Raw genomic sequence first — 12113 nt, 5'->3', positions numbered from 1 at the left:
TATTGAGTGCTTCTAGATCTGCACTCTCCAATATGATAGCCATGTATTGCTATTTAAATTTTTTTTGTGTGTGTGGTACGCGGGCCTCTCACTGTTGTGGCCTCTCCCGTTGTGGAGCACAGGCTCCAGACGCGCAGGCTCAGCGGCCATGGCTCACGGGCCCAGCCGCTCCGCGGCATGTAGGATCTTCCCAGACCGGGGCATGAACCCTTGTCCCCTGCATCGGCAGGCGGACTCTCAACCACTGCGCCCCCAGGGAAGCCCCCTTGCTATTTAAATTTAAATTAATTAAAGTTAAATAAAATTGAAAATCCAGTTTGTCACTTATATTGGCCACATTTCAGGTCCTCAATAACTTCACATAGCTAGTGGCTACCGTATTGGACAGCTTAGGTATAAAACATTTCCATCATTGCAGAAAGTTCTGTTGCATAGTGCTGTTCTAGACAATACACTCGCATTTTCATTTACTCTTCTCAAAGAGCCTTTGGGGTGTAGAGATTATCGTATTGTATAGATATGGAAACTGAGACTTGGAGGGTTTAAGAACTTGCCTAATAGTGTAGTCTAGTCAGTGTTAGAACATGAACCTGAAATCAGGTCTTTCTTGCTCTTAAAATTCCACCTTCTTACCCTATACAATACTAGACTCCCTTTAAGATGTAAACTTAGATAAGAAAGGGAGATAGATGACTGTTAAAAAAATTATGAGAATGAAACTCTACCTTAGTTTCTTTCCTTTGAGAAGAGCCATATTTTATACATGTACCAAAATTGATGAGGTCAGTAGAGACTATTTTGTACAAATATAGGACAGAATGGTATAGTAGAAGTTAGATTTGGAATTAAAACATTTGGATATATGCCTGGTTACATTATTGACTATCTGTAGTTGTGGGCAAGTTACCTATTGATTTAAGTAACTGGCCTGAGATTATGCAGCTAGTAAGTTGCAGAACCAGCATTTAGACTCAAATCTTTCTGACCCTAGAATTCTATCTACAAACCTCTGGAAACCATTCTGATACTGTTTACCCTCCCATGAAAAGGGTATGTTATCCATTCCAGTTTGTTTCATTTGCTGTTAAGAGAGATAAAATGGTATCCTACATATGTAAAGCCCACACTACATTATATATTGTTGTGACAATAACTGTTACTACTGTATCATACCTGGTTTATTCATTCCCCAAAACTTCACCTCTGAGAACCAGGTATAAATGAAGTAAACGTTTGAGGTGTGAAAATTAACACAGATCAGTTACGCATTGGAGAAATTCATTTAATACCTATTTACTCTTAATTTAGGCAAATTTGATTTGCTAGTTTTCCAGCCTATAACATATTAAAATATGAGAGGAAGACTGCTGTTAGAGTCAAGAATACTAACAACAGTAAGAGATTGTACAGTGCCTGCTAGCAGAGGGGAGTCATGAGAAAAGCTGTAGACCTGGTGTTTGAAAAAGTTCGGAGCCATTTAGTGAGAGATGACAACCTCACTGGCACCTAGAGGGAGTCCGAACAGTAAAATACACTTGAGATGGTGCAGTTAGTCAGAGAGATGTAAATGTATAAGGTGCTTTAGCGTGATTTGTAGCAAAATTATTATAATAAGACTTGACACTTTTAAAAGTGGCGACCTTCAGTTACCTGGAATTTTATCATTCAGTAATGGTGTATTACTATCAACAACTAGAAAACCAGAATCTTTCAGTATATTCAGTTTCTGCCCAAAAGTTTAAAAGGAAGTTTTATACTAGTTTCAATATATATATTTGCCCCGCTTTTGTCCAGGTAATGTATTTTTGTGGCGGCAAGGGTGGGGAGAGAACTCAGTTTCCCCCTCTAAGACATAACTTACGTTCAAAGGGAAAAGTAAATCTAAACCACCAAGCTATTACCTTTGAAAACGATTAGTGGAGTCTATTGTGTTTTAACCAAACATTTTAGTTTAAAGGATTTTATATTAAAGGCAATTCAAATACTCCACAACTCAAAGATAATGTTGGAATCTGGTTTAAATAAAATAATAAAATCCAGAAAATCTACTGCAAGGCCTGGAACTGCACAGCAGGTTCCACAGCAGAGCAGGTTAAAATTGATGCCTTCACTTGTCAGTCTTAATTTGCTTTGGTCTTTTAGAAGGTAGAAGCATGCTGTTACTGAATGCAAGCCCTCCTCCTCATTAGATTAAGGAGGGTTTTCATCCAGCTTTTTCAGAAGTACTAAATATGTGAAGATTTCTATTCGTTTTTAATTGTTTTGAAAAATATTGACTCTGTGCTCTGTGGTTCACTTAATATGCTTAATGTAAAATAAAGCTTATGCTTTGAATTTATGTTTCATTTAGTGCTGTGCAAGCATCTGCAGAACATCAGAAAAGACTTCAACAGTTCTTGGAGTTCAAAGAATAGTTAAGTAATATAAACTGTGTTCATTACACTGCTGATACAACTACAGATGGGACAGTAAATGTTCAGCATTCTTGGATCAGAAGAAAATGGACTAATTAGATGCTTCCTTTGTCGTGGTGGTTGCTTTGAAAACTATACTTTAATGGGAGAAATCATGGAGAGAAATTCTCAACAGAATAACCGAAAACTGCCTTTTCTGTACCGATTACTTTTTTTGTGTGTGGCATAATAAAATCTTTATTCAATTTTACAGAAGCATCTATGGCAGTAGAAATGTTTGTAGCTTATATAGCTTAATAATAGTAACTAGAAAATTTTTAGAGTTTACTTTTGAGAGGAGTAGAGTCAGCTCAGAAGATACTGATAAAATAGGTTGACTTGATCTAGTCTTCCTTCCTAATCATCCTGAGAGTTTAGCTCTCTGTAAATTCAAAATACATAAACTTTTTTGGAGTAGTTTCTGTTTGCTAAAGGATAAAAAGGGTAACAGTGGAGAAAATTTCACAGAAAATATTGTCTGAAGGACATATTTTGTTAATCTGTTAGGTTGTGTTTTTGTTTTCAGAGACAAATTAAATTTGCATGATTGTCCAAAAAAAGTCTCAATTTACAGATGCTAACTCTATATAAAGGAATGTGGAAAAATTCAGTTCTTAAGTTACAAGATTAAACATTCACATTTGGTTTTCGAAAGACAATTGACCAACATCTATGAATTTATTTTGTATCATGCTAGTAAACAATAAGCATATGGGTATTTTCTCAACTAGTTTTGCTTTCTTTTTCTGGAACAAAACATTAAGTGATTGCCGAGTTTTTCAAGTGAGAGAAAAAGTTTTGCACGAAGTACCAGGAAACTTTCCCTTTTTTTTCCTTCCCTCATCTTCATTAGATCAAATTATTTTGTAAAGCTTAATTGGCCTCACAGAGGGAGCAACCTTTGCTTTGTTAACTGGCTAATTAAAATATATTAGGAAAATCTTTACAGCCAGAAACAACTTAGTCATCAATCAGCAAGTGAAACCAAAATGTCAGAGGGATTACTGTACTTAGGAGTATGTTGTATGTCCCCAAAGTGAGTAGGTAATTTTATAATTTATTAGATCACCTTTGGAGGTGAAAGATTGGAAATCCTACTGGTAGATATTCACTGGACTAGCTTTGGACTGAAATGCTCCCTTGTAATTCTTTTCCCATTTTTTCCCTCTAGTGTCCCCCATTTTTTTCTTTAAAGTCAGCACAGAATTGTATATGAATCTTTAATGTGGTCTATATGTCTACCATTTGTCTGATTACTTGATGTATTATATCTTGATTTATTTGTTGCCCCTTCAACCAGCACATGCCAAATTATAAATGAATCCTGCTGGACTTTAAAGTATCTTTATGAGACAGTTTCCCAGTTGTCAAGTGTTTGGAGTATTTAGGCAGTTGCCTTTTTTTTTTGCATCTGAAGTGGAGTTGATCTCTTTTTTGAATGTAAAAGTTGAATTTTGAATGTGGAAGTTACTTACAGATGACCAAAAAATTGTGACTAGGTTGACTGAGAACTGTTGAGTTCCATGTTTTAAAGCCATTGAACTTTTTATATTCCATTCTCTGCTTTCCCTGGCTGAGGCATTTTGGGAGAAAAGAACTCTTAACCTTATGCTTCCATAAAGAAGAATTTAAACTCTGACTTACTTAGATAAAATGTCTGGCTTTGTTTAGGTTTTTATCATTTCCCATATACTTTGGGCAAATGTATATTTGATGAGCAGTGTGAAAATTTCTGATGTGTTCATCCCTATTTTTTCTCAAGAGGACGTGCTGTGTACACAGTATAGTTCACTTTATGTCTGGCTGGTGGAAATTTGGAAACTGCTTCCCCAAATCTGGATTGTATTTAGTAGATAAGGAAGTCAGTTCCTTTTCCTCATTGTGTTGTTAATCTACACACCATCTGTTGGAGTAGGGTATGGCTCGATCACCTGTTATGAAAGAGAGCTCCTTCGCCTGTGTACAGGGAGGAGGATCTTAGGAAGGCCAGCAAGAGGAGAGAACCATTTCCCTCGATGAAGTCATATCCTGCCTGTGAACCCACTGATACTATACATTGGCCTGAAAATTAGAGGGTGTTCTTTAAAAGCCTTTCTCTGACTGTCAGTACAAAACGTGATTGTATCAGCTCTTGTAATGTTTTCTTGACCCTTATGGAAGGTATAAATCCACGTAACTTCTTTCCTAGAGAACTGGGACACTGTGCTAGAATGTTAAAAAACTTGTATAGTTGAGCGGACGTGGATAAGCAACAATTTGTTACTTTGCTGGGTTTATTCCTTGGTAGTTGTTCTGTGTGTCTTCCAGTAAATATGGTGATCTGTTTATATACTTTTGTATATCACTGATAACTCAATTGGGTAGAAAAATAAATTGACAGTTTTTAAAAATGGGACTATAAATGAAATATGTATATCTGTGAGGTCAGTTATTTAATTTCTGGGGTGTGTGTATGTGTGTGTGTGTGTGTGTTTCCTTAGCCATTTTAATGCAGTCTCAGAGTTGTTGCTTGTAAAACCTGAAACACTTCTTGAGAAATGAGCTTTTGCCCCTGGTTGGACTAATCTGGTAGGTGATCTGTGTTTCATGGTACCTCTAAGGAGCCTGAATTCTAAAAGCCTCTTTCTTCGTTGTCTTGGCTGCCTTTTTTCCGAAACTAAACAAAGGATGCAGGTGCTGAAAGCCATTTCTTAATAGAGTTTTCTTTTCTTGCCAGAATAATGTTTCTAAACGGATCATATTCCACCAGACTAAAAGTTTTGTCTGTCAGCTTTACTTAAATTAGTCTGAACTTCAACTCAAGGTAGTTGAGGTACTATGTATTAAGTCCCTCAACTTTCTTGTGTGCTATCCCAATCCATAGTTATGTTTCCTTAGAACCAAATAGCTTAAAACAAAGATGACTTTAATTCATCAGTTAATAATCCAGCTACTCTTAACAAGCTGCTGACCACCATTTTAAAATAAGCAAAATCGTTATCGTTTTGAGGGGTAAGAAGGGGGGATAGACAGCACGCACCCCCTAGAGTTCTCAGTCATGGTCCTAAGCAGCCTTGGCAGTTGCTGTAGTGATAGGCACGTTGATGTGGAGCTAGCTAATCATCCAAAAATACTCACTGAATGTCTATTATGGCCCAGCTATAAGAAACAAATTGACCTGTGAACAAGAGAGTCCTTGTCCTCCAGGAGTGTATAATCTGATGCAGTGGCATTTGAAACTTGGAATCAGAAGCATCAGACTCACAGGGAGTGCTTATTAAGGTTCAGAGTCTGGGCTCCACTTCAGTACAGATTCTGCTTCAGGAGGTCTGGACTGGTTCCCAAGAGATGTAGTTTGTAACCAATTCCAAGCAGTGGTCTGAGAATTACATTATGAGAAGGGTTTATCTTAGATCAGGAGATCTGATGCATTTAGCATGCATCAGAATCAGTTGGAAAGCTTGTTAAAACACATTACCGGGCCCCCTCTCCAGAGTTTTAGGTTCAGTAAGTCTGAGGTGGGGCCCAAGAATTTGTATTTCTAACAAGTGTCCAGACACTGCGGATGCTGCTAGTCAGGAGACCATACTTTAAGAACTACTGTTCTAGTGGATTTTCTCATATGTGTTGTTCTCTCAGATGAGTGTCTAAAGCATATGAACTATGATTTTCTATAAGGTGGAGTTCTTACATCTGATTCATTTGTTGGAAAGCTTGAAGAATGTGGTTAGATCCCACAGGTAATGCAGGAATGCTGAGAAATATCCAGGCGTGTGGATGATTATCTTGAAACTGCAGCAGGGATCTGACGCGAGTTGCTCTCGCACCTTTATGTGCTCTGCTCACATCGTTCCCTCTGCCTGAATTTCTGTCTTGGCGCACTTCCCATTTTTCACAACGAGCTTAGCTTTCCCTCATGCTCCTGCATAGGTTTCAATGTGTTCTTTCAATGCTTTGTCATTCTTTCTTTTTTGGACCATATCACATTGAATTGTAACTTAACTGATTAAAAATCTGCTTCCCCTTGTAGATTATGAGCTGTCTCTCCTTCCAGGATTCCCGTTACACTTTCTCAATGTATCACTTTAATATTTTTGACTTTCCATGCTTTATTCTGGGTAGTTTCTTCTGACCTGTCTTACAAGTCGTTTTCCTCAACTGTGTCTAATCAGTAAACTTATCACACTAACAATAGTTTCCTGATAACTAAGTGAAAATTAGCAGTCCTTTTTTAGGATTACTTTTAGTTTTCATCTTTAGCAGACCTTATCTACAATTCTGAAATCCAGAGGTTTTTTTATTGGTAAGTTTGGTGACAAAACATATTTGGCAGCTAAACCCGACCTTAACTGATATGAGGTTATTTGCAGACTTAATTTATTCCATGTAGTATGACTACATTTACATTCACTGTAGTGTGATTATAAGGTGCTGTTCTAGACCCCACTAGAGTGTTATGTAATATACATCTTTATTACCTTTCTAAAATCTGAAAAATTCTCTATTCGAAACATCCGGCCTCAGGAGTTTAAGACAAAGCGTTGTAGACCTGTTTTTGTAAAATGCTGTTAATTCTTCCATTTACTCATGCAGCATTTACTAACTGCCTGCTGTATACCAGGCCCTGATAGTACAAACTTACCCCCTTAGAGTTCTTCCTTGTGTGGAAGAAGTAAGTGGAGGTAACCGTTGTTTGCAAAGACCTTTTTTCTACTTATTTACAGAATTGATGTGTCTTGCTATGTGCTGTCTCATTGTTGATTGAGCATCTATTCTGTTCCTAGCCTACCCAGAATGCAGCATCTCTTTAGGTGTCCTGGTGCCCTCCCACTTTGTCTCTTACATTATTTTTCAGGAGCTGTGTGGCTCTACCTTGTCTTTAATTGCTTATGTTCTCCCTGCACACACGTATCTCTTACCAGATACTGTTGAGTGTGACTTGCAAGCGATTCTGTTGGTAAAGTAGTTCTGATGGTAGTTCTGGAAGACCTATGGGATGTCTCTGGCAGAGAAACATTGGAAGATGACCTCTGAATTACATGCTTTTACTTGTTAGTCTTGAAGATATGTTGACTCTTGATTGATTTATCCTTTTTAATCTCTCAACTTACTAGTAAAGCGGTCTACAGTCTTGAAAAAAATTTGAACACTAGTTCCTCCCTTGCTATATGATGATTCTTCGTTGCAAGGACACAGTCCCCAACTTAGCTTAAGCATAAGAAGGGGAGTTGATCCTAAGGGCACAGGAAAGTCTTGGTGAGCACAAGTATAGATTTGCTTCTGGGCCCCATGAAGAACCTGGAGAGCTCTCAGGACCTCTAAATGGTTCTTCTCTGCTTCTTAGTGCATCAAAGATTTATTCTGTCTCTCTGCCCAGTGGCTTTCTGCTACTCACTCCATCTGCCCTCTAACTCCTGAGTTTACATATAATAGATATAGACTGACTATCTGTTTCTGAATGCCAACCAAATTCCTGTTTGAAAGAAATTAGCCTAAATGGATTAAGTGTCCAAGGATCTAATTAGGCTCCAGGGACAAGGTCATGTAGTGCCAACATGGCTTCTGAGAACTTACCTTTGTTGATCAGGATAAAGTGTCAGGTAGGGGCAGTTTCCAGAGTTTTCCAACATAGGGGACAGAATTTGGGATTCAGGGTCTGCAAAGAGGGGCTGGTAAGTCCCCTTGCTTTGGGTTGGAACCCCAAAGGGCTGCAACCTAGAAGGAAGGGTGAAGAGGAAGTCGATTGCATGAGCTGTAGTTGAGTTAGAATCCTAATTAAATTGAATTGCAGTAATCTCTATTTGCCAGTGTTTCTAGCTCCTGGGAGAAGCTATCATGAATCATCTCTGGAGGAAAACAACATCCTGGGTCTCAATTATTTCTACAAATGATTTTTCAGATACAGTGTCTGCAGACAATTGAAAATAACCAGGCACAGGAAGAGACAACATGAATGAGAATAACAAAAGCAACAGACAATAGAATACACCCATAGGGACTCCAGGTATTAGAGTTATCAGACAAAGATTTTAAAAGAATTATGATTACTGTGTTCAATAAGATTAAAAAATGAAATTTTAATTCATTAGAGAACTAGAAACTACATATATATGTAGTAGAAACTACACACACATACACACACACAGATAATTTGAAAAAGTACCACAGAGAAATTCTAGAACAGAAAAATGGAATAAAATTAAGTCAATAGGTTTACCTGCAGATAGACATAGATGAAAAAGATTGACTTAGAAGATCGGTCAGAAGAAATTATTCAGAATAAAGCATGGAAAGTAAAAATATAAAAATACAGACGACAGATTAAGACAGAGATAATATAATGAGAAAGTTTGTAAATGTAATTGGAGTCCTGGAAAGAGATGGTGATCTGATGGAACAGAAACGATTTTGAAGACTTAATAGCAAAGAACTTTATAAAATTGATAAAACGTCAAGGCACAGATTGAGAAACCTCTATGACCCCTAAACAGATAAATAAAAAGTGCACACTGAGGTACATCAGTGCTAAAAATCAAAGTGTTCAGAGTAGCCAGAAGTGAAAAAAAGACCATGTTTAAATGAGCAACAACTAAACAGCTAACACTTCAAGAAAACAATTGAGAATGGAATGGAAATTTTAAAGTACTGGAAGAAATTTACTAACCTAGAACTCCATATCCAGCATTAATCTACAAAAATACTGGGGAAATTCAAACCATTTTCAGACAACAGCTGAGAAATTTCATCAACAGGTCACACTAAAAGGAACTTAATTTGTAAACACAGGGTTTTTTTGTTTTTTCAGGGATAAGAAAGGATAGAGAAGCAGGAAGAAATTAAGAACAACAAAAAGGATAAATATGAATATTGACTTATGAGACATAGTAATGTCTGATAGGGTTTTAAATATATAGAGAATTAAAGTACACAACATAATGACATACGTTAGTATTTGGGATGTAAAATAAGATCTTTATGTTGTCTGGGAAGAGAGAAAGTGCCAATAGACAAAAAGTAGACTTTGATATATTAAAGGTGTACATTGTAACTTAAGGATAACCTCTAAAAGAATAGTAAAAGTTTCAAATGAAGACAGGGAAAGAATGAAATAACAAAAAATGAAAGGAGGAGGAAAAAAGAAATCTGAAATAGGTAGGACAAACAAAATGCACAAAATAAGTTGTAGATTTAAACCCAAGATATCAGGACTTCCCTGGCAGTCCAGTGGTTAAGACTGCACGCTCCCAATGCAGGGGGCATGGGTTCGAGCCCTGGTCAGGGAACTAAGATTCCATATGCTGTGTGGCCACCAAAAAATAAATAAACCCAAGATATCCGTAATTACATTAATATAAATAAACTAATATTCCACTCAAAAAGCAAAGATCATCAAACAAAAAACCAAAATTGAACTGTTAGCTGTCAACAACAGCCACAGTTAAAGAAAGATATATGGAAAATAAAAAAATAGGAAAGAAATACGCAGACACTAAAAGAAAGCCGGTATACTTGCATTAATTTTCGATAATGTATAAGGCAAAAACCCTTACTGGAGATAAAGAGGGGCACTTCAAAGTAAAAGATTCAATTCGTGAGAAAGATAACAGTTCTAAATGTTAATGCACCTAATAACATAGCCTTAAAGTATATTAAAAATATGGGCAAAAGATTAACAGGCACTTCAAAAATGAGGATATTGAAATGGCTTATAAGAGAAGATAGGTATTCAGCACCATCTGTTACTAGGGAAATACAAATTTAAACTGAGATACCACTCAACAAAAATAAGTGTGTGTGCACACCAAAAGTCACGTTTACAAGGATGCTTACAGCAGGATTTTCCACAAAACCCCAAATTGGAGACAATTGTCTGTCAATAGTAGAATGGATAAATAAGTTGTGCTACACTTTTACAATGCAGTTTTACATAGCAAGCAAAAGAATGGACTACTGCTATGTATAACATGAATGAAGCTCATAGACATGGTATGAAGCAAAAGAAGCCAGACACAAAGGAATATATACTGTACGATTACATTTTTATGCATTTCAAGAACAGGTGAAACTTCATGTTATCATCCTCAGTCAGAATAGTAATGGAGAGAGGGGCAGCATATTGACTTAGAAGGGCATGAGGAAACCTGAGGTGCTGGAAATGTTCTCTATCTTGATTTGAATTATGTGGGTGTATACATAAAAGACTCGTTGAATTGGATATGTAAGATTTATGTGCTTTTTGTATTGGTGTGTTGTACCTTAATAAAAAATACACAAAACAAAAACTGACAGCACCATTTACAAGGAGACATAGATAAATCCACAATTACGACAAGATTCTTTACACACCTCTCTCAGTAACTGATAGAAGAAGTAGATTTTAGCAATCAGTAAGGACGTAGAATATTTGAATGACACAATCAGCAAACTTGACCTAATGGACACACGTGAAACACTGCACCTGACAACTAAAAAACAGGCATTCTCTTCAAGCTCACCTTGAACATTTACAAATCTGGCCATATGTTGATCCATAAAGCAAGTTTCAACAAACTTCAAAGGATTAAATGATTTAGAGTATATTTGTAAGGCAGTTAAGGTAGAAATCCATTAAAAATGATAATTAGAATAATTTCCATATGTTTGGAAATTAAGAAATACACTTCAAAATCTCCCACAGAAAATGACACAGGTGGGAATTAGAAAAATGATTCTAAAGGAGCGATAATAAGAATACATGTTGAAACTTGTGAGATATAGCTAATGCCATGCTTCGAGGGATTTATACCCTTACAATGCATTTATTAGGGTACTTCCCTGGTGGCGAAGTGGTTAAGAATCCGCCTGCTGATGCTAGGGCACACAGGTTCAAGCCCTGGTCTGCGAAGATCCCACATGCTGCGGAGAAACTAAGCCCGTGCGCCACAACTACTGGGCCTGCAGTGCCACAATTACTGCAGCCCGTGTGCCTAGAGCCTGTGCTCCGCATAAAGAGAAGCCACCGCAATGAGAAGCCCGCACACCATAACAAAGAGTAGCCCCCGCTCGCCGCAACTAGAGAAAGCCTGTGCACAGCAACGAAGACCCAGTGCAGCCAAAAAATAAATTAATTCATTTTTAAAAAATGCATCTATTAGGAAATAAGAAAGGCTGAACATCAGTGGGCTGAGTAGCGTCTCAAAAAGATAGAAAGTGAATTTTATCACTTTTATCTTTACCACCTGTATATCTTTTCAATGAACATGTCATAATGTATTATAATTAACCAGTTTACTTGGTCTTACTGGAAATGGTGATAAATGAGTTCTTTGGGTTCAAGGATCATGTCTTTTTATAAACCCAGTGCTTGTTGAAGTACCTTGCATGTGGTTGATAATTGTGTTTTAACTGAATTCAGTTCATCCTCAGTGCCTTAGGTTGGTCAGAAACCCAGGGTCTCGGGACTTTCCTGGTTGTGCAGTAGTTAAGACTCCGCACTCCCAATGCAGCAGGCCAGTGTTCAATCCCTGGTCAAGGAACTAGATCCCACGTGCATGCCTCATGCCACAACTAAGGAGCCCGCCTGGCACAACTAAGGAGTCCATGTGCCGCAACTAAGGAGCCCGCCTGCTGCAACTAAGACCCAGTGCAACCAAATAAATAAATAAATATTGAAAATAAAAGAAAAAGAAACCCAGGGTCTCA

The 12113-nt window shown here is 37.3% G+C and overlaps 1 protein-coding gene across 3 annotated transcripts in view; it reads left to right on the top strand.

Moving 5' to 3' along the window:
- The window catches only part of NDC1 (NDC1 transmembrane nucleoporin), a 47422-nt gene extending 42574 nt beyond the window's left edge, over positions 1–4848 (top strand). For all 3 annotated transcript variants that reach the window (XM_032629414.1, XM_032629420.1, XM_032629424.1), the window contains exon 18: positions 2351–4848. In XM_032629414.1, the coding sequence (XP_032485305.1) occupies positions 2351–2414 (64 nt within the window). In that variant the 3' untranslated portion in view covers positions 2415–4848. The remainder of the gene's footprint in view (positions 1–2350) is intronic.
- The last annotated feature ends 7265 nt before the right edge of the window (positions 4849–12113 follow it).

This window comes from Phocoena sinus, chromosome 1, assembly GCF_008692025.1.
Source record: "Phocoena sinus isolate mPhoSin1 chromosome 1, mPhoSin1.pri, whole genome shotgun sequence".
NCBI lineage: Eukaryota > Metazoa > Chordata > Mammalia > Artiodactyla > Phocoenidae > Phocoena > Phocoena sinus.
Note: the sequence above shows the minus strand (reverse complement) of the source record. Positions and strands in the feature narration are given on the sequence as shown.